Source organism: Zymoseptoria tritici, chromosome 4 (genome assembly GCF_000219625.1).
Source record: "Zymoseptoria tritici IPO323 chromosome 4, whole genome shotgun sequence".
Classification (NCBI taxonomy): Eukaryota; Fungi; Ascomycota; class Dothideomycetes; order Mycosphaerellales; family Mycosphaerellaceae; genus Zymoseptoria; species Zymoseptoria tritici.
In genome coordinates, this window is record NC_018215.1 from 1,643,632 (window position 1) to 1,669,653 (window position 26,022).

The 26,022-nt window shown below is 54.3% G+C and overlaps 13 protein-coding genes across 13 annotated transcripts; 7 read left to right on the forward strand and 6 right to left on the reverse strand.

Annotated features, from left to right (window-relative positions):
- Positions 1-2,535: 2,535 nt before the first annotated feature.
- MYCGRDRAFT_20852 (uncharacterized protein) lies at positions 2,536-4,411 on the forward strand (the record flags this gene model as incomplete). The annotated part of the gene is made up of 3 exons (XM_003852966.1): positions 2,536-2,634; positions 2,687-3,493; positions 3,545-4,411. Coding segments are annotated over 3 exons (1,773 nt in total), but the record flags the coding sequence as incomplete, so codon positions are not given.
- A 366-nt stretch (positions 4,412-4,777) lies between these two features.
- Positions 4,778-5,872, forward strand: MYCGRDRAFT_41107 (uncharacterized protein; the record flags this gene model as incomplete). Its single annotated transcript, XM_003852967.1, has 1 exon — positions 4,778-5,872. The coding sequence occupies one exon, from the start codon at positions 4,778-4,780 to the stop codon at positions 5,870-5,872; it is 1,095 nt and encodes a 364-aa protein (XP_003853015.1).
- Positions 5,873-6,083: 211 nt separating this feature from the next.
- MYCGRDRAFT_39840 (uncharacterized protein) lies at positions 6,084-7,103 on the reverse strand (the record flags this gene model as incomplete). The annotated part of the gene is made up of 2 exons (XM_003853348.1): positions 6,084-6,741; positions 6,799-7,103. 2 exons carry the CDS (start codon positions 7,101-7,103, stop codon positions 6,084-6,086), a joined length of 963 nt encoding a protein of 320 aa, XP_003853396.1.
- A 571-nt stretch (positions 7,104-7,674) lies between these two features.
- Positions 7,675-8,110, reverse strand: MYCGRDRAFT_104179 (uncharacterized protein; the record flags this gene model as incomplete). Its single annotated transcript, XM_003853347.1, has 1 exon — positions 7,675-8,110. A coding segment is annotated over one exon (351 nt), but the record flags the coding sequence as incomplete, so codon positions are not given.
- A 3,001-nt stretch (positions 8,111-11,111) lies between these two features.
- Positions 11,112-12,131, forward strand: MYCGRDRAFT_71190 (uncharacterized protein; the record flags this gene model as incomplete). Its single annotated transcript, XM_003852968.1, has 3 exons — positions 11,112-11,587; positions 11,651-12,009; positions 12,063-12,131. 3 exons carry the CDS (start codon positions 11,443-11,445, stop codon positions 12,129-12,131), a joined length of 573 nt encoding a protein of 190 aa, XP_003853016.1.
- Positions 12,132-14,277: 2,146 nt separating this feature from the next.
- On the reverse strand, positions 14,278-15,087 carry MYCGRDRAFT_85733 (uncharacterized protein; the record flags this gene model as incomplete). Its single annotated transcript, XM_003853346.1, has 3 exons — positions 14,278-14,479; positions 14,585-14,762; positions 14,868-15,087. The coding sequence occupies 3 exons, from the start codon at positions 15,085-15,087 to the stop codon at positions 14,278-14,280; spliced, it is 600 nt and encodes a 199-aa protein (XP_003853394.1).
- Positions 15,088-15,355: 268 nt separating this feature from the next.
- Positions 15,356-16,481, forward strand: MYCGRDRAFT_71192 (guanine nucleotide exchange factor GET3; the record flags this gene model as incomplete). Its single annotated transcript, XM_003852969.1, has 2 exons — positions 15,356-16,388; positions 16,439-16,481. 2 exons carry the CDS (start codon positions 15,424-15,426, stop codon positions 16,479-16,481), a joined length of 1,008 nt encoding a protein of 335 aa, XP_003853017.1.
- Positions 16,482-16,924: 443 nt separating this feature from the next.
- On the forward strand, positions 16,925-17,689 carry MYCGRDRAFT_92604 (uncharacterized protein; the record flags this gene model as incomplete). Its single annotated transcript, XM_003852970.1, has 3 exons — positions 16,925-17,114; positions 17,166-17,205; positions 17,272-17,689. 3 exons carry the CDS (start codon positions 16,925-16,927, stop codon positions 17,687-17,689), a joined length of 648 nt encoding a protein of 215 aa, XP_003853018.1.
- Positions 17,690-18,081: 392 nt separating this feature from the next.
- Positions 18,082-18,956, forward strand: MYCGRDRAFT_99943 (uncharacterized protein; the record flags this gene model as incomplete). The annotated part of the gene is made up of 2 exons (XM_003852971.1): positions 18,082-18,701; positions 18,762-18,956. 2 exons carry the CDS (start codon positions 18,174-18,176, stop codon positions 18,954-18,956), a joined length of 723 nt encoding a protein of 240 aa, XP_003853019.1.
- Positions 18,957-19,056: 100 nt separating this feature from the next.
- On the reverse strand, positions 19,057-20,654 carry OXD (oxalate decarboxylase, secreted; the record flags this gene model as incomplete). The annotated part of the gene is made up of 2 exons (XM_003853345.1): positions 19,057-19,423; positions 19,483-20,654. The coding sequence occupies 2 exons, from the start codon at positions 20,640-20,642 to the stop codon at positions 19,057-19,059; spliced, it is 1,527 nt and encodes a 508-aa protein (XP_003853393.1).
- An 816-nt stretch (positions 20,655-21,470) lies between these two features.
- Positions 21,471-22,327, forward strand: MYCGRDRAFT_92606 (uncharacterized protein; the record flags this gene model as incomplete). Its single annotated transcript, XM_003852972.1, has 2 exons — positions 21,471-22,251; positions 22,317-22,327. The coding sequence occupies 2 exons, from the start codon at positions 21,471-21,473 to the stop codon at positions 22,325-22,327; spliced, it is 792 nt and encodes a 263-aa protein (XP_003853020.1).
- Positions 22,328-23,201: 874 nt separating this feature from the next.
- Positions 23,202-24,290, reverse strand: MYCGRDRAFT_99945 (uncharacterized protein; the record flags this gene model as incomplete). The annotated part of the gene is made up of 2 exons (XM_003853344.1): positions 23,202-23,467; positions 23,549-24,290. 2 exons carry the CDS (start codon positions 24,288-24,290, stop codon positions 23,202-23,204), a joined length of 1,008 nt encoding a protein of 335 aa, XP_003853392.1.
- A 439-nt stretch (positions 24,291-24,729) lies between these two features.
- Positions 24,730-25,996, reverse strand: MYCGRDRAFT_85738 (uncharacterized protein; the record flags this gene model as incomplete). Its single annotated transcript, XM_003853343.1, has 2 exons — positions 24,730-25,883; positions 25,936-25,996. 2 exons carry the CDS (start codon positions 25,994-25,996, stop codon positions 24,730-24,732), a joined length of 1,215 nt encoding a protein of 404 aa, XP_003853391.1.
- Positions 25,997-26,022: the final 26 nt, after the last annotated feature.

The window sequence follows — 26,022 nt, forward strand, 5'->3', positions numbered from 1 at the left end:
GACGGCGGGTTACTATGAACGATCCATCGTCCCGCTATAGCCATTCGGCCAATCGTCGCGAGTTCTGAACCGCCGAATTCTTGAGAACGGATCGAAATGAACGGTAATTAAAGGTTGGTGGGTGAGGTCGATTGGTGCAGTGGCGGAGCGCGGATGGGCAAATTGCAAACGGCGGAGCGGTGACTTCCCTTTCCACGCATTCGGGTCGCGAAGGGCATATCGGTCTTGCCTGGAGGGAAGCCGAAGCACTTTCTACCAACCTCACCTCACTCATCTCAACATCAACCTCGCTTAACGACTATCCCTCAACCTTCTGGCTGTGCCATCTCATCCCTCGAGCAAAGCAGGTCGCTGGTCGTCCACTTTGCTGAATTACCCTCGTTCTTCTTCATACCTTTGAAACACGCGGTTTCCCAATAAGACACCTGTTTCTGTTCGAATCGTCCCGAAAGTGATGAGATGGCGAACTCACCAGCTCTGATGGTGCTAGAGACACCAAGAGATCGGAGTCCGAAACAAGACCTAGGCGGAAACAATACCCATCGCAATGAGGTCGCAACAAAGGACAGCCCGGATGAGTCCAAGGCTGCGACGCCGACACCCATTCCACTTCCGAAAGCCACATCAACAGTACCACAATCATCCACTGTCGTTGTCAGAAAGAAGCTACCATGGCTCGAGTCTCGACCTGCGAATCGCTCTCCTTTAGCGGAGTCGGCCGTCCAGAATATACCCGCCGAAAGCCCTGCACTGGCCACGAAAGAGAAGTCGGACACCAAATCATACATACCAACCCCCAACAACGATCTTTCCCTTCGCGCGATCGGATCTACGCCATCTTTGCGGCAGAAGGCAAGCGTAGCAGACTCCGTGGCCTACTCGCAGAGCTCCCAGCTGCCTTCCGGTCTGAGATACTCCCTCGTTGCCAGGAGTCAGCCGAAGATTGTCGAAGCCGCACCTGCGAAGAGCGTCTACGCTTCATCTGAGTACAGCGCCACGGAGGCGAGTGACAGTGGCCATGGCTTCTCGCAGTCGTGGGTAGCACCATCGCCCGATGACTCCCAGGGCGAGACAGCTTTCTCGACTACAAACGGCAGAGGCGCGACAAGACCAAAGCCAGACCCGAATTCGTATCGCCAGACGGACGGTGACGGGCCACTCGATCGAGGGCATATACACTGCAGATCATGCGATGTGGATATAGAGACCGCTCCACCAGCAATGACGCATCAGGACAAGCATCATCGACATCCACTATCCAAGCCACGACGGGAATCGACTCTACATATCCTTCCGTTACATCTCATGTCACGTTCAAGTTCATCAAACCAGGACGAATCGCCAACGACTCCATTGCCGCCGCCACAGGCTCACGTCAGTCGCGCCACTCACAAACCTGCTCCGTCGGGGCCTCTGAATCGCGCTGTGACAGGCCTCGAAAACTTGATGGAAGAAGCCATCGGTGTCGCCAGAGATGCCGCGAAGACCGGACGCCATGAAGAAGTCGCCACGGTGTTGAATGAAGCTACTCTAGCGTTGAGGAAAGCGAGTACCGTACGTGGTCACATGGTACACCCGCGGAGACCATCACTTTCTGGTTCGGACCGCTCATCGGATGGAGATTATCACGAACACGAATCTGACCTGTCCTCGAGGAACAGCCGAGATGCATCCGCTGAGACGTTCCCGACGGTCTTCACCAAGAACAGTCTGCAGCCACTTGTTGCTCCATCTGGGAAGCAGACCGTGGCCTTGGTGCAAGAGCCACCGAAACGTCGCTCCAAGTCCTCTGGAGACAATTCCATCTGCCCAACACCTCCCAGGTTGTATCAAACTGCTTCTGCCGATTCCATTGTCCGAGACTTTGCATATGGCAAGAAGAGGAAGTCATCAAGAAGCTACTCTGCTCAACGTGCGGCAATGATCGCCTACGGTGCAGCAGCGGCGTACTACCACGACCATGGACAGTCCGTCAAGTACCAGCCAGGAATCCGCAAGAGCATTGTTTCGTCAACCCCGATTCAGAGCATAGCACCAGGCCAATATCAGCGAGTACATCGGGCTCATAAACAGCATCGTAGATCGACAGGTGATGTTGACGAAGTGAGTGATGCTCGCCTGTGCTCGACAGCAAGACCTTTACGACGAGTCAAAGGTGTGGTACCCGACAGCATTGGGACCACTGGCCCCGATCCTAGCATCGCACAGTCCGTGCAGCCGGAAGCTACACCGGATATTCGTCTTCGCGGACTCAAGCGCCGGCGCTCCACTCGGCGGCAGTCAGCGGCGATGTTAGAGCCGGCCTACTTCCCTTCTAGCAGTGACCATACTGCAATGAGAAGCGTAAGCCCAGGAGCTGCTGCGGAACCGCGCCCAGGCTCGCCAGTCAATGTTCTCCAAGACGCCGTGGTCCCGCCGATTGAGTCTCATCCTCCACTGTTGACAACGAAGAATCTGAGCCTGAGACATCCGCGGAGGAATCATCTCAGCCTGAAAGAGGAGCAAGGCTTCAGTCTAGGGAGGTATCACAAACGTCAACCCATTGCGAGAGAATGGAACTTGCATCGCAAGCGTTTAACGGCGGCGATTGCTTGCCTCAACACCATTTTCATTGGTCTCATTGCTGGCATCTATGTAAGTCTAAGCCGAACTTCGTCACGATCTTCTTCGTCTAACATCTTCACAGGCCGGCGAAGTTCCCGGCATACAGTACCAACTCGCCGATGAAAAGCACTGGGTTATATTCGGTAATATGCTCTTTTTCGCCGGCCTCGGACTCACAACCCTCGTCTTCTGGCCGCTCCCTCTCCTTCACGGCCGCAAACCCTATACACTACTCGCATTTGGCATCATGCTTCCTCTGCAGATCCCTCAAGCGATGGCGGTGACGACTGCCCGTGGCCAGAGTCCGCTCTATATGATCGGCCTCCTCCTTCCTCGTGCGCTGACTGGACTTGCTCTCGGCTTCGCCAACATCAACTTCCTTCCCACTCTCTTCGACCTTTACGGCGCCTCTCTCATGTCCGAACGTCCACATCAAGAATTCGTCGACGGCGATGATGTTCGTCGACAAGGTGGTGGTATTGGCGTCTGGCTGGGCATCTGGACGTTTTGCTTCAGCAGTTCGCTCTCGATCGGGTTCTGTGTTGGCGCCTGCATCATTTCCGGTCTCGATCCCAGCTGGGGATTTTGGATCATCGCCATTTTGCTGGCCTTCTTCTTGCTAGTCAATGTGCTCGCGCCAGAGACGAGACGCGCGCCATATCGAAGGAGTATCGCGCATGTATTCGACAAGGAGAATCCGGATCAGATGAAGAGAAGAGTCGCAAGAGGTGAAGTGAAGCTGCACATCTATATGGATGGACCCAAGTGGTGGTGGGAAGAAGTTGGGGCAGGGCTAGTTCTGACCAAGAGAATGGTACTGCAGCCGGGATTCTTCGTGTTGATGTCGTATTTGGGATGGATCAAGGCACAGTTGACATTGGTCATACTTGTAAGTTGAGATCCCACAATTCTTATGGACTACTTGCTGACACTGCTGCAGCTCCTCGGCGCCCTCCTCTCCCGCGACTATGCCTGGAAATCATCATACGTCGGCCTCGCCGCACTTTCCGTGCCAATCGGAGCCATCCTCGCAATGCCGTTGACCAAAGCCTCCTGGCTCTCTCGCGACCGCGTAACGCCTCCTCGTACCGACAGTATGACGTTCCAAAGATCATTCAGCTGGTCCTCCCACTTGATTCGTCGGGCTATCTTCTCCCTGCTCCTACCTCTTGCTGGTCTTGCCTACTGCTTGACCGCCACTGGTCCGCCATTCAACTGGATCGCTGTCGTGATCTTCGCCGGTCTGGTCGGATTTTTGACGGATCTGGGCATCGCCGAGTGTGTTGGCCTGATCATGGAGACATTTGATACATGTGACCTGCAACCTGGCGTCAATCAACGACACCGGCTGCAAAGTCTGTCGGACAATGTCAAGCGGCGGCGGACGAACTACTCTTCCTTTCCAAGAGTCTGCGCAGGCTTCTTTGCGGCGCAAAGTCTTGGCTTCTTCCTCGCTGCGGGCGCGACGGTCGTCTCGGGACGAGTGACGAACTCGTATGGGTCACAGACGGCCATCTCTATCGTCGCAGGAATCTTGCTGGCAGTCACATTGCTATTGCTCATCGTCGTGTGGCGGTGGAAGCAAGTTCAGGTAATACCCGAGTTCTCCGGATCCGGCGTTGTGCCCGTAGTAGCACAGAATGGCACGCAAACGAGGAAGGACAGCAAGGCGTGGGACCCGAATGATCCGCAGTGGAAGGCTGTCGTCATTGGCAACCCTTCGGGCAAGATGCGAAGGATGAACATCTTGGAGTTGGGGAGTTGGTCGCGGTGGACGGAGATTCGAAAGTTGAATAAGCTGGTGAAGGAGTGATGGCTGGGAAAGGAGGACCTAGTGGTTGACCTGAGTAATAGATATTGACAGTGTGATATGGAGAGAATGTGAGCGCTGGAAGCTCAATTCTTGGTTGGAGTGTCTGCTTCTCGCGGTCTCAAGTTCTTTGTGACGGCCTTCATATTTGCGCAGTACATGTCTGTTTGTAACAGGATTCAAGTTATTCATGTCGTCGTCGTACAAGGCAGGCCACCCGGCTTCGGCACACCAACGCTTCGGGCCGTGATCTCCACTTCTACGTGAATTAAATGTTTCTTCGATACCTCACAAACATTGCACAAACAGTCCATCGACAGTGAAGAACCCTGCGACGGCAAGAAACCTCACGTCCCCCGAAACATGCCCGAAGCAAGAATATTACCCTTCTACTCCCTCCGCATCCCCACATATCCAGAACATGCCCTTCATCTCGATGACTCTCCCCTTCAAATCATCTCCCATCGCCCTGATCCCGGGGAAATAATAAACTCCGCCACACCACCGGAAGGCTTTACTCCCGCCATCGCCATCGCGACGATTCTCTACAACTGGCATCCAGATGCATTGCTCGCGTTTCTGGATACGAGGACTTGGGTGACTTTTACCTGGAACTTGAGGTTGGGAGATGGGCGGCAGATTGAAATTGGACGGGTCAGGGGGAGGGTCATGGTGGGGGAGTTGGATGTGAAGGAGGAGTGGACTTGGGCTACGGCGTGGGATATGACGAAGTCTGGGAAGGAGGAGGACGAGGTTGATGAGGATGGATGGTTCGAGGGAAAGTGGGTGGTTGATTGTCGGGACTCATTTCTGAATGCAGTATCTGCACAGGGCAAGACTCTAGAGGAAGTGAATTCACACGCTCGTCGTGAGCTATGGGACTGGATCCTTGCCTCGCGCTGGGAAACCGGGAAAAAGTTACGCCACGATCTCTTCGTCGAGTCCGCCGCGCTGGGCGTCGACGCGTGGAGTGATGGACTGCAAATTTCGCCGCATTGGTTATATCGGGCGATGGATCTCGGGCGATGTACGTTTTGTGGGAGGGAGGGAGGTGAAGGATTGAAAAAGTGTAGAAAGTGTGGGACGGCGACGTATTGTGGAGTGGAGTGTCAGAGGGGGGATTGGAAGGTTCATAAGGGGGTTTGTGGGATGGAGTTGGAGGAGAGGGGGAAGGGGTTGTTTTATTCGAGGGGGGAGGGAGGGTTGGCGGGTGCGAGGGCGAGGACGCCGGGAGTGGAGGATGGGAAGGAGGAGGATGACGAAGATGATGAGGATGACGAGGAGGAGGATGACGAGGAGGAGGATGACGAGGAGGACGAAGGTCCCGGTTGGGTGATCGAGGGCGGATCAAGGTCTGTTGCAGAGTTGAGGAAAATGCCGGCGAAGTTGTCCGAAAAAGAAGTCAAGGAGACGGTGGACATGATGGAGCAGATGATGCGAGAAGCGTCGCGACGATGAGCTCGAGATGTTGTTGGAAGTCCGCTGGACCGGGAGTTGCTTGGTCTTAAGGCGGACGCATACATCCTGCACTGGGTGGTCTTGGTCCCCGTTGACCACGAAAAGAGCTGCGATGCTTCGATTCGTTGATCCATTACCTCAATCCTTCAATTTCGTGGTCCTTTATTAATCATCCTTCAATCCGTCATTCCACAATGTGGATATCCTCCCTTCAAGCATACTTCGAAGTCTCCCTCTCACACCACTCATAAAACTTGCTCGCATTCCCACCCTCCACATCAATCTCCCTCTGCACATCTTTCCTCACACCTGCCAACCTACCCCAAGGAACCACATAACAGCCATTCTTCTCCTTCGTCAACTCGGGACTCCATCCACAAAACAATTCCGTGTACGCGCCATAGACGGCGGGATACAGCACCGTCTTACCCATCACCCACATCGCCGCGCTGTGCTGGTGTCGTCCCAGCTCGGTCTTCAGATTGCCCGGGTTGAACGCCACGTGCAGCACGCCGCCCTTGCCGTCTGCGGGAATGGGATTGCGTTTGGCGAACTGTGCAGCGAGAAAGTAGTTCCCGGCCTTGCTCTCTCCGTAAAGAGTTTGGATGGACTTCTTGCCGACTTCGTGATTTCCCTCGGCGGTCATGGTCACGCCTCCCTTGGGCGAGAAGGCGTCGACGGCGAGAGAACCGGCCCAGGCGACGCGGACGGAGGCGGGTGGAGAGGATTCGGCCGTCTTCGTGAGGAGAGGGTGGAGGAGCTTGGTCAGGAGGTGATGTCCGAGGCAGTTGGTGCCTACTTGAAGGTCATATTTTTGGGTGGTTAGAGAGCCTGCTGGTGGCGTCATTACGCCGGCGTTGTTGATCAACCTTGTTGACGGAGGTGTCAGCGGTGGTGGTAGCGCGAAGGACTGCATGTCGTCTTACACATCGAGTCGCTCTTCTTTGGCGAGGAATCCCTCAACACTAGGTTTGATGCTGGTCAAGTCCGCCAGGTCAATCTTCAAGAATTCCAGTCTTCCCTTGCTGCTCGGCACAATCTGCTTGATCTCAGAAATGGCTTTCTCTCCCTTGTCGGCACTTCTTCCAGCGACGTAGACGACTCCATTGGCGTTGTAGAGAATGCGAGACAATTCGTAGCCCACGCCAGCGTAGCCGCCTGTGACGATGAAGACCCGGCCGGACTGGTCCGGAAGGTTGGCCTCGGTGAGTGTTGGCTTGGGGATGAACATGCCCTGGTTCCAGAAGCTGGCGAGCGCGGCCATTGTGGTGGATTGCAGGAGTATTTATCGAGAGTGGTTGAAGTTATGTATCACGACGCTATTGAGAAGAGTCGCAACGGTGTCGCGAAGAAGGTGTAATAAGATGAAGGCGGTCGAAAGATGCGCAACCTGGAAGTTATGATGACGCCAGCCTGGATGTCGATCGTACCCCTGCCCTGGATCATGCGTGACGGAGATAAGATCCCACTAAGTCCAACGATTTTATGCACGAGATGCTATCGTCGAGGCGGTAGATGTGTTGCGACGACGACTTGCCAGAACTGGGCGGGAGACATTCCCACGTTGTATAGACACTCAGCAGTCGGGCCTCGTGACTATGCAGGCGAAGGACTACGCTTGAACGTAGCAGCTAAACCCTCGGCGAGATGAGTCTCTCCGTCGGAACCGCATCCATCCGTGCCGTCGATGGGTTGCCGACCTTCGTCGCTGATACATGCTCCTCAACAGAGGCATATGTCATGCCAATGTCATGGCAATTCAAGGCCGAGCAAGCACATGTTCGTGAGGTTTCTGAACGACCCGCGGTCCGATCTCGAGCCATAGTCCTCATCCGTTCAAAAGTCCGCAAAATCATCAAACATCGCCCTCTGCCAGTTCCTCGCCGGCGGGACCTCTTCCTCTTCCTGCGCCTCCTCCTTCTCAACCATCTCCCTTCTCTTCCACGTACCCGGCACATCCCGCCCCGCCCTGTCTTTCTCGGAACACTGATCACCCCAATGCTCATCGCTTGCACAGTAAACACAACTCCTAATCCCTGCATCCACCTCCCGCTTCTCCCCAACCTGCATCCTCTCTCTCGCCACTTTTGGCGGCACGGTACACCACAATCCACCACACTCCTCCTCCACGTGTCCCAGCTCTCCGCAGACATCACATTCGTCGCCTCCCGTCAATCCCGGTCTCGCTCGCGCTCCTGTACAGTCCGGCTCATCGTGGCCGCGCTTTCGGCATCTCCGGCATTTTCTCCAAGCCGGGCAGGCGAAGGCGTCGTGTCGTGGTTTTCGCTCTCCGCAGTGTGGGCAGACCAGCGAGGGACAGAAGTCCGCTTGGTGGCCCGGCTGAGCGCATGAGACGCAGAGGTGATCGGAGAGAACTCGTCTTGACTTCGCTGCATCGGCTAAAGGTGACGGTGACGGTGAGGGTGAGGGAGTGGAGGGTCTTCGCAGCGGCGGAGCAGGACGGGTGATGAAATCGATTAGAGGATTTTTGTTCTTTGGAACAGAGGCCGAGGAAGCAGAAGACGAAGAGGATTGGCGCCTGGGGATGTTAAATTTGACCGGGATGAGTGGCTGTCGTGGGACGTTGTAGTAATCGTCCCAGTCGACGTCACGGCGTCGCTTGGGTGCGGACATTTTTTCCGGAGATGGCGTGTCGAGAACGTAGTCTTTGCCGGTGCTGGCCAATGCAAGTCCTTCACCGCGCCCACCCGGGTATGATCTCTTTCGCAGCAATGATCCAACGAATAAAAGAAGCAGGAAGAGCAGTGCGTGATTTTCTTACCTGGCATGCGTTTCTGCTCCTCGAGAAAGAGCTGGTGGAAGTGGTCTTCGATGTCATTAAGGGCCGCTCCACTAGCCGTCAGTGCTGTCGACTAGGATCACTCGGCCTCACACGCACCGTACGCCGATGATTCCGTGGCATGAGATGAATCTTGACACGATGTTGTTGGTGTTGCTGGCAAAGGTGGTTGAGCGTGAAGCCGAGTGTCGCGTGTTGATGCCTTGTTGCCTGATTCTCGTTCACTACCTTGGTTCTAGCGGCCCCCAAAAGCTCGCTGACCTCTCCTTCCTCCTCGTTCGACATTACCGGCACTGCTGCACCATCAACATCACCATGGAATTCTTCCTTAAGGCACTGGATGAACGTGCAGGCGGTACCCCTACTTCGCTGCGGCATTTTGGATCCCGATGCAGAGGTCCAGTTCACGATTGACATGCAGCTTGAGCGATCGATCGATCGATCGCAGATTTCCTTATACAGCCCAGCAACCTCTATACTGCATAGAAAAATTCAGGAACCACGCCTGCGGACGGAAAGCTCTATCGAAGCACTCTTCACTGAGTCTCCAGGCAGAGCAGGGAGCGATAGTTCCTCGCATGAACATTGGCCCGGATACCCCTCATGAGGCGGACGCTAATCTCTGTATGCAGGATGAACGCCGTGACTGGGACGCTGCACATCCCTAGGATGGTTAGATCGAGCCAACGGCATCTCTGATACCCAAAGAATATGCTCCTCTTGCTCGCTGCCCAACTCAGGCACTGATTCCCGTACGCACAATGTTAACCGTATGCAGCCACGTGTCGTCAATAAGGAGAAGAACGCCGTGGCTACCCTGTCTCGGAGACTGGAACTCCGACCTGGGTGTGGTCTCCGACCGACAAGTCCAAGATACGGATCAGGACTTGCTTGTAAACAGTCCTCTGCCATTCGTCAGCACGCATCCTTGCTTCGACCAAACTCCTCGACTAATCTCCTACGCCCTACGCCCATCGACGATATCGAAGGAGCTGACAGCCGACCCTACGCTACCATCACGTATGCCGCACAGAGTTCGTCATTCATGCAAGAAGCAGCAGGTCCTTGGCGACATGGAGCGAGCCATTTTCATCCGAGTTGTGTACGCATAAAGATGCGCTCATTTGCTCGATCGCCGCGACCCTACTTCCTTCATGCACGATAGTTCACTGTTGCTTTCGACGCGTGCTGCTCGTCAGCCCTATTCTTCAGATCTGCGTCTGGCATACCCCAGATACAACTCGGCATGGTCTCGATGTGGAAACGGCTGAATGCTCGCGGTGGGGTCTTTCCTAGTACTGCACGGTCGCACACAGGTTTCTGAAACCCAGGAACGATCGACGTCGCGGCTTTGATGAGGCGGTCGACGCATGCATTACCCTTGGAGGTGCCATATGGCCAGCAAGGTGCTTGCGTTGAGACGAGATCGAGCGCGGCACGAGGCGACCACTGCAACGCGTTCATATACTATCCGCAAGAAGGTGTGCTATGTTACATCCTGTGACAGCCCATAGGTGCATCCGCGAGATGCCGTCAATCGGCATCTGATCCTGCCTCTTCACCATCTTCACTCTTGTAAGCTTTTTGATGTCGCTGGCTGTTCACGGATCGAGCAGCTTCTGTCTTGTGCGACGAGTGAAACATGTTAGTATTGCGAGAAGGCGATGCGGTTCCGATGAAAGTGCCAGTGCCAACGCGGTTCCTTGTAGCAACAACCGGACAAATGAAAAAAGCAGGGACAGTGTGGTGCGTTTGTCTCATCCGGTATACGTGTTGGCGATCGTGCATTGGAACGGCAGCCTCTCGCCTCGGCCACGCACAGGCTCTGCGCTTTCGCGAGGCAGCTGAGACGCAGAGATTTGTAGTCTTGCTGATGTCAAAGCTGACTCCGGAAGAGCGAGACCAAAGCAGAGACGACAGTACTCCAGACGTCGTAGTGGTGGTCGACAGTCACCAGTCACCTGCCGCACTGCGAGACTCGGCCTTTGGTGTGGCAAGACTTCGATCCATGTTGGTGGTTTGGAAGAAGTAAAGAAGCAAGGAAAGGGGTCCAACTGCCAGCTCAAAATAGGAATTTGCTCGCCTTCAATAATTTGATGGCGGGCCGCGCGTGTTCTGAGATGATGTCGAGAAGCTGATTGCACGACAATTGCACATGGATTCCTTTGTCTCTCTGGTACCTACCTCGCGCACTGCATCTGCATTCTGTCGCATAAGCAAAGCAAGGAATCATCTGCCATCTTGTCCAAACGGAAGAAAAGCGACTCTTTCTCTTGTCACTCTGCGGTTAATCAAGTCTAGACTCATTCGCCCTCCATTGGACCCTGGCACGGCTGGCACTTTTAGCGTGCCCGTAACCCTGCTCCCGTCGCTCAGAGTGGTCTCTGCGATTCCTCCTCACACGAGAACCAGACCACTTCACTTCAACTTCATCCAACCAACCACCACGCCCGCCAAAAACCACGATATCGACCAGACCTACCCTCCACGCGGCCACATTCCCCTCAACCACCTCATCGAGACACCACGCACCACCAACGCATCCACTCGCCTCGACACGCCTCCTCTCCCACCCTCCACCATCGCCACGCTGGCGCCCGGCATCTTATTCTTACCCTCGCACGCGAAACGCCCATCCCCTTCAATCCCCTCCAACACCGCCAAACTGTCTTCCCGAACAATTCTCCAGCGCGCGCCCAGCGGCGGCATCACTTTCGCCGACAAGGTGAACACGTCGCCGCCCCTATGCGTGCAGTCCGCCGAGCGCAAGATGAACACCAACAGCATAGACAAGGAGAACCGAAGACGGCGGAGGAGTAGTTCTTTGATGTATCAGGAGCCGCCGGAGAGTTTGGAGCAGCAGAGTGATCAGGCCATCTTGCCCAATTTGAACTCGCAGTGGGTGAATGCGAAGGGTGAGTGCATTGCAAGAGAATGGGCCATATCATACGAACACTAACATACATACCTCTCTTCAGGCGCCTGGATGATCCACATTATCCTCATCCTCCTCCTCAAAATCATCTACGACATCGTCCCCTCCATCTCTCAGGAAACCTCCTGGACCCTCGTCAACATCACCTACATGTTCGGCTCGTATCTCATGTTCCACTGGGTGCGTGGCATTCCCTTTGAGTTCAACGCGGGAGCCTACGACAATCTCAATATGTGGGAGCAAATCGACGACGGGGAACAGTACACGCCCGCGAAGAAATTCCTGCTCAGCGTGCCAATCTGTCTGTTCCTCATTTCGACGCATTACACGCATTACGATCTGGCGTATTTTATGATCAACTTTTTGGCAACGTTGGCGGTGGTCGTGCCGAAATTACCGGCGGTATGTTGGCCTGAGAAGCATGGTGGAGGAACAATTACTGACAATATCTCCAGTTGCATCGAATGCGACTTTCCATCTTCAACAATTACGGTCCCGAACCACACGAGCAGGAGCAGAGATAGTCTGGGCACATGGACGAAAGGCGGAAGAAGACACTTTCCGGACATATTTGATGCTGGGTCAGAAAACCAACACGGTCCTTTCACGGGTTACACAACGGCGTTCATTCTTTTAATTGGGTTCACGGCAGGGGCAGAAAAGCGAGCGAGCGAGCGTGGTGAAGGCAGAGCGAAAGGCCTAGGGATCGAGGACAAGCAAAGCGAGATATCCACGGCTTGTTCTCCTGCGATGTGGAGATTTGCGGATGCGGAGAAGAGTTGATTAAAGTAGGGGTTGATGGAAGGTGAATACCACGAGTGACGAGGAGAGCGCGCAAGGCGACTCGGAGGAAGAGCGAGGAAAAGCAGAGAGTAATTCGACGACACAAACCAACCCACAATTTCACGACTTCAGCACATGAGCGATCGTCTTGAAGTCCAGAAATCCAGAAAAAGTTGGCGGCATTGGCGATTCTGGAGCATGGGTCCAAAAGACGGAATCGTGAAAGTGGAAAAGGTAAGGCTAAGGTGACAAACGAGATGCTGGACCAGGCTACAACTCCGACAGGAGCATGTGAGGCACAGGCTGGGCCATTGAGTGCTCAGAGGTGCATGAATCCGGCGCATGGTGGACGAAGCTGTGGGAAAGGTAAGGTTCAGATGGTGCATCCCCATTTCGGCTGTCTGTCCAGCTTTTCCTCTCTTGTCTTACTCCAAGCGCTTGCTCTCTTTCTTCCCCGTCGGCCGCTCCTTGTGGACACCGTGACAAAAGCCACGAAATTGGTGTAGCCCAACAATGACACTGCTCCTTTGCACAACAGAACCATTATCGACGAGCTCCACGAATCGCATGTTCTACGGCAATAAACGCAACGACGGTGCATGAAGTCCTGTTCCTGTGATGGAGGCACGGTAACGTCCACGCTTAGCTCTCGCGGAGTCTAGATACCGACCAGGGCGATTCATTCGATCACATACCCGCGTAACGCGTCCTCGCCACGGAGACGACGCTCATAACACGAGAATTTGGCAAACAACGCGATTCGCTGCAGGAGAGCAGGATTCACGGGACTTGATACAGTGTGGTCAATATTCTGCTCAGCACGCACCCCAAGATCCTGGAATAGTCTCCTGAAGGGCACCATCTTGGCCGATGCGAGGAGGGACCAAGAGCTTCGAGATGTGCTCCGCAAGCTCAAGGTTCATGCCTCCGACAAGAGCTTTTCCAAGCCGGCGATTTACCACAAAGACGTGATCCTCGATGCGGTTTCTGGCCTTGAAACCGTCACGGCAACGCTGTGGAGACGACGCTCACAACACGAGAATTTTGCAAGCGACGCGATTCGCTGCAGGAGAGAAGAAATCACTGAGCCTAGATGTGTGTGCGTGGCTCGCGTCAGTCGACCTCAACGGCCATGACAGCAGGAGAAATGGCCGATCGAGAGCGACGATTGGTGCCACTCTCGAGAACAAGAAGATAAAAGAGAGGCACACCAGAAAATTGAACCAAGTTGCAGTGGACCACCAAGACCAAGACGAAGATGAAGGGGAAGAGGAGGAGGATGGTGAGAGTGTTTCTGTTCACCCCCGTTGTTTGCTTGGCGCTCCGATCAAGGATGTCATCGGGGACCAAGGAAATGAGTGCCATATCGATGGGCTGGAATTGCGCTTACCAGGAGAGATGGAACTGACAGTGGCGCGATTTGAGTGGATGAGTGGCAATGTCTGCCATGCTGCAGCTCGCGCTCAGGCCGCTCAAGCTATCCTCGTTGTGTAGTCGTACATGATCTACACCTCGACATGCTCTCCCGAACGCGGACATGCAAGACTCTTCCACCGCAGAGCCAGGTCTGCCTCGTTTCTGCGGATTATGCCACATTCGAGGTGGGAGTGCGAGTCGGGACGGAAGCCAGAATCGTAGCCTCGCGGCTTAGGGCAACAGTGCAGTGAAGGCAGGCTGTAGCTGCGGACTGCGCGCTTTGGAGCTCCGTCGACGCAGTCATAGCATCGACCGCGCAACGCCGCGGCATCAACTGTGCTTCTCTCTTGTTCCAGTCCCTGCCGATCTTCTTCAAGAAGCTCGACTCGGCGGCACCATGCAGAACTCGCAGACAGGCAGCCATCCAGCTCCGTCTCAAGGCAGGTCTCATATAGACGATTTTCCCACTTGTCAACCTCCACCCCTGCGCGGCGCAACTCCAGGCGTCCACCCCTCTGGCTGCCAATTCTCACCCGCATTTCCCTTCGGCAAAGCCTTATCAAACGGATTCTCCTTTCGAGCCTTCTTAGGCTTGAACGAATATGCATCCTTCTTCTTCTCCCCAGTGACTTCCTCCTCTGGTTTCCCACCCGTTGGCGAAATCGGTTCCGTCCTCGTCTCCTCGTTTGATCCAACTTCTGGCAATATGGGGCGGTCAGGCGTGAGTGTCGGAGATTGGAACGGTGATTCGGGCTGTTGTACGGATTGTGATGAAGACTCTAGCTGTGGTGCGGCCGCTGTTCGAGGGTTATCCAGGAATGAGGGGATGCTCTTCCATCGTTCGTCGGCTTCGGCGGCGAGTTGTCGCATTCGTCCTTGACGGGCAATTTCGGCGTGTTGTTCTGGAAGGGTTGGAGGTTCGTCTCTTGTGTGGCGAAGCCATTGGTGCCATTGTGCTGTGAAGGTGGATAGTTGTTAGCGATCGATCGATGGTTAATTTGCCTCCATGCAATCCCGATGAATGGTATAGCCGTGCGAAAAGAGTATGAGGCTCAACATACGAGAAATCTTCACATCCGAATAGCTGACATGCCTCCCTTTCGCATGCTTCACGATCCTCCTCATCCGGTTCGCATTAAGTGCATCTCTAAATTCCCAAAATGTGTTGCCAGACAGATCGCTGCCCTTCAGGAACTGTTTTCGCCACGGAAGGTTGAGGGATTTCCACGTATGCCAGACACGAGTGACCAGAGAAGGAGATGCGGGAGATGGTGGCGGCATGTTGTATGGGAGGTCGTCCGATGTTGGAGGTTGAGAGAAAGGAAAGGACAATGTCGAATTGATGATATTGATGATCGCGATACATGAATAGCTGTCGTCGGTCGGGGCCAGCTCCGTCGTCGAATCAATGTCATTGCATGTGAAAGATGACGATGGCCACGTTCCTGGCGTTTCTTCCGGGTCACCTGGCACGTTTCGAGATCAACAACAAGCTTGCTTTCCTGCTTCTTCTTCTTTCATTGCTTTCCTGCATCTTCCACTTCACGGCCTGATCTTCCCAGCAGACCTCACATACGACTGCCCAAGCTCCACGAGACCTCCCAACACGCCAACATCATGGCCGACGACGAGATGGATCCCAGCCTCCAGTCTATCGTGGACCAGAAGTCGCTGAAATGGATATTCGTTGGCGGCAAAGGCGGTGTCGGCAAGACGACGACCTCCTGCTCCCTCGCCGTTCAAATGGCCCGCGCCCGCAAATCCGTCCTCCTCATCTCCACCGACCCCGCTCACAACCTCTCCGATGCTTTCGGTGTCAAGTTTGGCAAGGACGCACGTCCTGTGCCCGGTGTTGAGGGACTCGCTGCGATGGAAATCGATCCAAATGGCAGCATCAACGATCTGATCAAGGCGGGAGGTGACGACGCGGAAGAGGCGATGGCAGGACTAGGCGGTGTGGGAAGCATGTTCCAAGATATGGCATTCAGCATCCCGGGTGTGGACGAGGCGATGAGTTTCGCGGAGGTGTTGAAGCAAGTCAAGGGAATGGAATACGAGTTGATCATCTTCGATACCGCGCCAACGGGACACACACTGCGATTCTTGCAGTTCCCGACCGTGCTGGAGAAGGCGCTGGGCAAGTTGAGCCAGCTCAGTCAACAATTCGGACCGATGATCAACAACCTCATCGGAGCGAGAGGCGGACTTCCAAATGGACAGAGTTTCGACGATGTGTTGAAGAGGATGAATGACTTGCAGGATACGATCAGCGAGGTCAACAAGCAGTTCAAGAACCCAGATTTGACAACATTCGTGCCGGTGCTGATTCCTGAGTTCCTGTCACTATACGAGACGGAACGCATGATTCAAGAGTTGGGAACATATGAGATTGACACGCACGCGATGGTGGTCAACCAGCTGCTCTTCCCGAAGAAGGACAACCCTTGCGAGCAGTGCAATTCGAGGAGGAAGATGCAGAAGAAGTATCTGGAGCAGATTGACGATCTGTATGGCGAGGACTTCCATGTGGTCAAGATGCCACTGTTGGTAGATGAGGTCAGAGGGGTGGAGAGCATTTCCAAGTGAGTTGTCTTGATTGAGTGCTACGATTTTACACTAACGACTTTTCTAGATTCAGCGAGATGCTCGTCAAGCCCTTCGTCCCGGCGGAGTAGACCGGAGGCCTGGTGATTTGAAGGTGATTTGTTGCGTAGAGCGAGGCGTTGACGGCAGTAGAAGAAGACGACGAACAGCGAGTAGCTTAACGAAATGAACGAGTGTGGCACAAGATCGCCGCTCCAGACTGACCACAACCTATCTCGTCAATCGGTAGACCTGGCATCCCAGCTGTGCTTGTTCCTTGGATGGGATAACATCAGAATCGCATTACACTAACACGTTCGATTCAGGTCTTCTCTTGTGCAGACAGTCGGTCAGGTCTGATCCTTCGGAGCTGTCAAAAGCTAATCAATATAGCTCTTCATCCTTCGTTGATCCTCTTGATCCTCCAAGCCAACCGAGCTTCCGTTCTCAGCTTCCCTTAAAACATATCCCAGGAGGTTGCCTCTTCCCGCTGACCCGACCACACAACATATCTTTCTCAGGATCAGACTCGAAAATGTCCTTCCACGTCAAAAGAACAGAAACCAAGCATCAAGACCCTCTAAAGCAATATCGTGGCATTCGATCTACAACCTGGGCTACACCAGCTCCTGGTAAAAGCGTCCGCGAGATCCAAATCACACATACGCCGACTGCGTTGCAGAAGATTCCGGACAATCTCAATTACTTGACTCCGCCACCACACTGTAAGACACACTTGATCATCAGAAGCGAGAAGCATAACTGACATCGAGCAGGGCATTGGTATCAAGATGAATACTTCCACATCAAAGAAGGGTGAGCACATGCCTCTCCCAACACATCCGCTACGACTGCATACTCACCCCACTCCTCCCCTCGCAGCCGCTACATCTTCACCCTCGAAGGCATAACAACCACCCTCTCCGCCACCTCCCCTCAACCCATCCACATCCCCGCGCGCGCCCGGCACACCTTCAAAGTGGATCCCACCCACTCCGGCCCCTGTACCATCGAAATCTCCACCACCATTTCCCCACGCGGCGCGGACGACAGATTCTTCCGCAACATCTACTCCTACCTCGACGACTGCTATGTGCAGAATCTATCGCCGAGTCTGCCGCAGTTGCTGTTGATGCTGGATGCGGCGGAGATTAGTATGGCGTTTCCCGGACCGGGGTGGATTGCTCGGCCGGCGAGTTGGGTTTTTGGGGTCTTGGTGGGCAGGTGGCTGGGTGGGTTGTTGGGTTGTAGGGCTAGTTATGAGGAGTATTGGAGTGAGGAGGGGAGGAAGACGAAGTGAGGGACGTGATGATCGTAAATCGCAATTGGAGAAGCGGAAGGTGTCGTGCATTCAGCTCTCCAGTCTGTTCACACATGTCGAGGGACTTTCCTCAAGATGCTGTGTCGCTCCTTGGTGATCCAGATCAGCGTAGACTTAAGAACTTCGCATCGACATTGTCGTGTTCCTTGACTTCCCCCAAAATCTGTGTCGTTACAACCATTGAACTAGGTGCTACTCAGCACGGGTATGCGTTCGATGGATCTCTAGAGTTGATGCAGGACGCCGTCGATGAAGTAAGTCCAAAGTGAAGTGGTCATCTAACACGCCAAGGCCCGCCATGACCCTTGTCAATCACCTTCCACCTCTACTTCACCTTTATCATCCTACCTATACCATGTCAATCCTCCCTCGCTTCTTGGTCCGACGAAGCTGCTCCTTGCCGATCTCACGCCACACTACCCATATCACTGGAAATTCTATCAAAAAATCCTTCGCCACAAAAATGGCCTCGAATTCAGGGAGAGGCTTCCTCCCAATAGGCAGTCCCGCAAGCGATACATCAACATCACCAGACTCACGGCGTGTCCAACTTCAAGGCATAGTCTTCGACATGGACGGCACCCTCTGCCTCCCGCAAAATCACATGTTCAGCCAAATGCGTTCCGCTCTCTCCATTCCCAAATCCGTCGACATCATCGAACACATCAACTCCCTTCCCCAATCCGACCAACCCGCAGCTTGGAAGAAAATCAAAGACATCGAATCCGTGGCCATGCGCGAACAAGAAGCTCAACCGGGTTTGGTCACATTACTCGCATTCCTGGCGGAGGAGAAAGTGAAGATGGCGATTTGTACGCGAAATTTCGAGGATCCGGTGCGGCATTTCTTGGAGAATTTCGTGGAGGGCAAGGTGCAGGGAGGGCAGGGGAAGGTGTTTGATCCGGTTGTGACGAGGGATTTCACGCCGGCGAAACCGCATCCGGCGGGGATATGGGAGTGTGCGAGGGTGTGGGATGTGCGGGAGAGGAAGGTTTCGGATCGTGAGGAGAGGGATGGGGTAGGGGACGTGGAAGGACCGTGGGAGAGAGAGTTGCCGATGATGATGGTGGGTGATAGTGTGGATGATATGGCTTCGGGCAGGGCGGCGGGATGTGTGACTGTGCTGTTGAAGAGTGAAGGTAAAGAGGATCTGGAAGTGGATGGGAGGACAGATCTGGTGGTAGGACGACTGGACGAGCTGATAGAGATTTTGAAGAAGGGTTTGTGGGTTGATGAGAAGAAGTGAGGCAGCATCGCTGAGTGGAGACGGTCCTGTCGAAGTGATAGACATTATATATGAAGCGGTGTGAAAAGGTTATCTGGACGCTATCCAGCCTTGCTTCACATTACTCCGCCTCCGCTCGAAAGTCCGTCGTCGACAGATTCGTATTCCCAGGCACAATAAACGGCTTGATCTTCGGCAATCGGTTTAAGGTATCCTCGCTGAAACCCAAATGATCCTTGACCACTTGCTTCGGCGTCAGACCCAACCATTGCGCTACCGAGATGTCATTGTACACCGGCGCCTGCAAGACTTCCAAGTATATCAGATCGGTCGTGCCCGTATTCTCGATGTAGTGCGCCGCTGTGACGGGCACATAGCCTGTGTCGCCGGCTTGAAAGTCAAAGGTCCGCGAGCTGGAGGGCGCGGAGTAGACTGTAAGTCGACCTTGGCCGTGGAGGAAATAGGACCATTCGTCGGACGTTGTGTGCCTGTCAGGCGTATTAGAGGTTGATGGTTGGTGGCTTAAATTGAGATGACGGGTACTCACCAATGCAATTCTCGCATGGCTCCGGGCTTGACCGTGAACAGTCCTACGGCGAAGTCTTTTGCGATCGGAAAGGACAAAGTGTCCAGAATCTTGACTTGTCCACCCGGCACCTCGTACGGCTGCTGCTGACTGAAATGGTACGAATACGTCCTCTCCTGCGGAATCTTACCAGCAGGTCCAACTATATCCTGGTCTTCAATATTAACAGGTGCTGGAGTACCCGGGAATATGTAGAGCTGATCTTTGGGAATGTTGTTCAACGCCGATGTATCCACTCGAAGGTCTTTGGCCAAGACAGACTTTGGATTCCGTAAGAAGAGCTCCGAGACGAGGAAAGTACCATCCTCGCTGAAACTTCCGCTGTCAAAGATAAGGAGAAACTCCACGCCATCGCCAAAGGCTTGAATATTGTGCGGCACACCGGCTGGAAAGAACCATACATCTCCAGCCTGTAGGTCATCTGTAAACGTCTCGCCCGCTTCGTTCACAGCCGACACTCTGACAGATCCATTGAGAATATATGACCACTCATCATTTTGATGCCAGTGTAGTTCACGATACGCATTCGGTTCGAGATGCATGTCCACGCCGGCCATCTGCGTGGCGATCGGGAGCTGGCCGACGTTCTGCTGACGAGCCCAGCCGGAAGCGTTCAGGCCGTGACGATTGTGCGAAAGTGCAAGTGGCCATTTCGCATTAGGTACGTCGCCTGCGTCAGTGCCAGGAGGAGCGTAGAGATCGGGATTCTGCTTTTCAACCTCGATATTACGTGGCCCAGGATCAGTCGGTTGCTTGCTATCTCCGCCGCGGATCGGCTGAGGGACGTCGACTTCCGTGAGGTCAAGGTAAAGACCTAGATCTGCGTCGGCTTCTTGATTGGTGACGAGCTTGACTTCATCGGCTGGAATGGTGGCGGGAAGCTGAGTGTTCACCGGGTTGTTGGCGTTGTACCCAATCAGGCTGGTTGGTCCTCGGAGAGAGCCCGATGCGCCGCTTGGACCGGGAGGAAGTGCAGTGACAGGAGACAGTAGAGCAAAGTCGGGAGGCGATTCACTGTTGCCTTCTTGTCGACGGTGGACCACGGCGGGCTCATGACGAGGTTTGGGCGGTGCTGCCAATGCCAGGGAGAGCAGAGAGACGAAGATGTAGGACCGAACCATGATTGAGTCGATAGAGCGAGGGCGCAAAGAGAGGAGAGGTTCGAGAGACAGAGCGGACTCACCTGCAACCACCTGGCTTAATGTACCCCGTGGAGCGGATACCGCGGAATGTCCTGAAGCTGCAAAGACTATTCGCCGACAGATGATAATACCAAAGCTGTGTGATGAAGACGTGCGGGAATTGCCACGTCATGCCGATGTACTGTGTGGGAACCTTCCTGTCGGAATATAGGTGGCTTGTGCCAATTAACGTCGAGTCAATGTCGCCAGAGAGGTGGTGCAACCGGAGCGATGGGGCAGGAGTACGCGGCTTCATCTGACAAATGGTCGAAAAGCGTCGGATCGTGCGGGTCCTCCAGGAGGATGATCATTGATCAAGGTTGGTGGTTTTGAGTTGCCGATGCCGATCCAGCCTGAGTCCAGCGCTGCGGATCCATGGTGCCGAATGACGACGCTCGACGTCGTGTCTCGAGCTTGAAATCGACGCTGTTACGCCGAACAATGAGCATCAACAGTGCTCGCAAGTAGATGTAACTGAGCATGGAGCGCCAGCATTCTGTCTTTCGCACTCATTCTGACCACTCGCAGTCTCTTGAAGATGGTTGTCGAGAGGAGAAAGGAAGAGGCAGCGATGTGAAGTTGGATCATCCATTCGCCTCATCGTCTTCACATATTCGACATCTCCCATGGACGTTCAACGACGCGGCCACGGCACGAGCAACCTGGCCGGGCCAGTCACCCGTAAGACCTCGTCGCTCTCATGAACTAGAATTGGACAGCGCCCGGGTCATGGCGACCTACTTCTCTGATACGTCTCCCTCTACCAAGATGGCTTCAACCATTCCTCTCCTCGACAACCAATGCTCGTTCTGCTACAAGTCAACGTCCGCTTATATCAGCTGTCTACGGTGTAACATCGTCCAATACTGCTCGCCCGACCATCAAGCTCAACACGCCCCAGTCCACAGTTCACGTTGCAGCACCGTGACCATCCTCACAGACGAAGTAGCCGAGCACCGCTTCGATCTCGAAAACGATCCCGAGTTCGGCAACCTCTTCGACTCCGGCATTGCTCTTTGGTCCATCTCCGAAACATTCGCCTGGTCACACACGACGAAACTTCTCCTCAAAGCTCTGCGACGCATCCCGACTCGCCTCGCCATCGAGCGCGCTCTGGACATTGCCTGGCATCGGATGGAAGCCATGGCCGCAGTAGATCATTCCGGAGTGAAATTCATGATCCCGGCATTCCTACTTCGATTGGGTCGGGATCAAGAGGCATATGACTTCTTGAAGTGGTTCGCAACTAAAGGCAGACCGCCGCTGTTTGGGGCCGAATGGGATTTCGACATGGAAGGCGAGGACGCGGGTGAAGACCTACAGGATGGTGGGTGGGATTTGCAAGAAGTGAGGGAATGGGATGATGAGCTGAAGTACGGCGATCAGGAGTTGCTGAGTCCTTTGGTAGCGGTCTGTCTGGTCAAACTGCGACTTTGGCAGAACCTGAGAGAATTGCGAGGTGCAGAAGAGGTCTTGACAGGCAGGCTTCCACGAGAGATCTTGGACCGCGTGAGAGAAGAGTACATGGCCAGAGATGTTGTCGCGAGCAGTGAAGATACGATCAAAGGCATGCGAGATGGTCTGGACTTGACTGCCAAGATTGACGATCTGCAGAGGCAGATTGACGAACTGTTCTTCGCCGTGCAGCGACGGAATAAGTACTTCTGGCCATTGCTTGTGCAACCGGGCAATACTCTTGATCTGGAGGTGGACTGGGAGGAGGAGAAAAGGGAGGCGATTGATGTGCTGCAACATAATATCGACGCCTGGCGAGAGACTGCGGTTGCCGTTCACTGGCTCGAGAACAAGATGCAGCATGTTTCACTGGAAGGACCTTAGCAAATGACTCGTGCCCGGCATATTCACACCACCGATTCCTGACTCAATCTTGAGGACGATCAGAATTTATCGATCAGTGCGCTGCCTGTTCCTGCAGAACCTGTCTCGGACGTCCTAAATCAGCCTCGTCCGTATGTATGGACGTATGGTTGCAACGATCGATCCACCAGTCGACTACGAAATCTTCTGGCTGACGATGCGCAGTGACATTGTCTCCTGGGCGGCATCCCAAGTGACTAGCCGCTCGAAAGTAGGCCGCTCGGGCTTCAGATTGCTCCGACTCCATGTTCGCGCCTACTGGGAGGCCTCCCATGGATCTTCGACGCCTGGACGCCTTGCCCCGGGACCAGTACAAGCAGGCCTCGGACCGCAGGGCTAGCATTGTGCCGTCTTGCGGCTAACACTATGATTGTCAAGGTGGAAAATGTCAATCCGTCTCACGCGCGCTCCCCGGCTGCGTAGGGGACGTTGAGAGGGCCTCATATTTATGAATGCGAGATTCATCTGAAAAGAGGGCGCCATGGAGGACGACATGATGCCAAGACAATGCTGTATTTCGAAGTCGTGTTGCATTAGCTATTCGTCCTTGAATCACCTAAGAGCTTGTGCCTCGAGTACTCATATTTCGCGCAGCGAAGCTTTGCCCACTTCCCTCCACCTTCAATCAACCTCTCCATCCTCATTCTCCTTGCCCTCCTCCGCCGCAGCAGGTGGCGCCGGCGAAGCAGCCTTCGGAGGTCCACTCTTCGGTGGTGGAGGCAGTCCAGCAGCGCTCGGCTTCGGCGTCGACCCGCCGCCCTCCATCTCACGACTCTTCTGCTCGCCCTCGGCGAAATAGTCATCCAACCCTCCGCCGCTTGCAGGTGCTGGGTGCGCCCTCGCCTTCCTTGCCTTGCCGCCCGCTTTCGGCGGTGGAGGAGGCGGCGCTGCCTCATTACCACCCAGCGGATTATGCACGGCATTCATCATTTGCATGTTTGCTGGCACCAGGAAGTCGGCTCCAATACTCGCAGTCGCTTGAGATGGATCATCCCCGCCACTCTCGAATAAAGTCTCGCCAGGGCCATTCGCTGGCTCGCCAAGCGGAGCCGGAATACGATGCAAAGCTCCATACCCCAGCACACACCCCAACGCACCCTCTCCGCCCCAATTTCTCGCCGGTGTGAGTGTGACCAGGCGAGTGACATCGTATTCCTGGTTGTAGACAAACAACCTCAAAGGCCGGTCGATAAATGCTTCGATCAGCTGTCCCAGTCCCGCATCGCCGTACATGGGACCTTCAGGACTGCCAATGACGTAGTCAGAGTAGGGAAGTAGACCAGCCACGTCGCCTGGAGAATTTGGGATCACGTCGAGAATATGCCAGACCTCCTCGGCGGCACTGAGCGGGGTCCATTGTAAGCTCAGACCGAGGATGGCACCTTGCTCCTTGGGCGGCACGGAGACGTAAACTTCGCGAATGGCCTGTCCTTTGGCGCCGTAGACACCAAGGGAGATGGTCGAGCCCGCGCAGTTTTGCACTTCGGTCGCGAAGAGGTGCGGGCTAGAGTTGGTGATGTTGTGGCCATTGATGCCGATGACGAAGTCGAACCAGGGGTCTAGAGGTAGTGATGGGTTGGTATTGCGCAGAACCTGAAAGCCGTAGTGGGTGTTGGTGGAGTTCGAGGGAGGAGTGGCTGATGGGTTGGAGCCGGTGGCATTAGGGTCCGCATCGAGGCGTGAGATGAACCGATTGAGTGCGCCGAACATGTTGGCCATTGTGGGCGGTTTTGATGTGAGCGCTTCTGATGAGTTGTGTTAAGGTTGAATAGAAAGGAGTGATTTCAATGGCTTGTGAAGAGGTGTCGTTGGCCTCCAGAAGCTAGTCCATTTTGGGAGCGTGCACCAAATTCAAGCGACGTTCTGCTTAGGGTTAGTGGCTTAGGGTTGGGATCGAGTCCAACAATTCACGACATGAAAGAGATTGCGTTCCGTCCACTTACAGTGTTCCAAGCGCTTGGGGAGATGTGAATGATGCCACTTGTGCTATCATCATGTACTGGCAGAGAACTCGGCATTGCAGGCTACCAGCTACGGCCTCATCACTTCCGCAAGCTTATTGATGCCTGGGATGTCACACTTCTCTTGGTGTGAGCAAAGTTGTCAACTGCGTACTGCGTACCTATGCGACAGTCTCGCGGAACGCTATCTAGTAACTCCTCGGCAAGCCCAACGCTTTCTCGCCAATGAAGTTCATAATCATCTCCCTGCTCACCGGCGCGATCCTCGGCACGAAACATTCTCTCAGATATCGCTCAACATGATACTCAGCCGCGTAGCCCATTCCACCCATACTCATCACACTCCTCTCACATGCTGTGAACGCCGCTTCGGCCGCGACATACTTTGCCGAATTGCATGCCACTCCGACCTGGTGTTGGGTAATGCTTTGATCGTATTCTGGATGACCAGGCGAGCTGCGGTCGTACAGTCGGGCGGCGTGGTAAGTCGCTAGTTTTGCTGCTTCGAGATGCATATATGCGGATGCCAGCGGATGTTGAATGCCCTGGTTCTGTCCAATAGGTCGCCCGAAGACAATTCGTTCCTTGGCGTATTGTGTTGCCTTGCCGAGAGCAGCATAGCCAAGTCCAAGTGCTTCACCGGCGAGGAGACATCGCTCAGCGTTCATACCGTGGAGAATAATCTTGAAGCCTTTGCCTTCCTCGCCAATGAGAGAATCTTTCGGGATTGGGTAGTTGTCAAAGAAGACCTGGTTGGCGTCGACAGCACGACCACCCATCTTCTTGATTCGTTGTACTGTAAGACCAGGATGATCTTTGTCCATATCGATGTAAAACATTGAGAGACCTTCCGACGGACGCTTAACTTCTTCAAGAGGTGTTGTGCGAGCGAGGAGAACCATCTTCTGGGCGACTTGCGCTGAAGAGATCCAGATCTTTTGACCAGTGACGGAATATCCATCTGATGTTGGAGTGGCGGTGGTTTTCAGTTTCAGCGTTTCGAGACCGGTGTTGGGTTCCGTCACACCGAAGCAAGTCCGCCATTCGCCAGAGATAATCTTACGAAGGAAGCGGTCGCGTTGATCATCGGTCGAGAACTTTGCTACCGGCTGTGTTGCGTAAACATTGGCGTGGATCGACTGTGCACCTGCCAGACCTGCACCGGACTCTGCTATCGTCTGCAACATCATTGTAGCTTCTGAGATGCCTAGTCCAGATCCGCCGAGGTTTTCAGGGAGAGCAATCCCGATCCAACCATCTTTGGACAGTGCTGCGTGAAGCTCGTGTGGGTATGTCTCCGTCTGATCGTGTTCCATCCAGTAGTCATCGGAGAAGTTGCTGCCTGAGAATGAATGAGGGCCTGTGATTGGAGTGGTAGAGTAAGGGTGCATTACAGATTTTGAAAATTGCGTCGCGAACGGCAAGTTGCTCATCGCTGAAACCAGACGTCTCCATGAGCTTCCTGCGAGGCGTTACAGAGA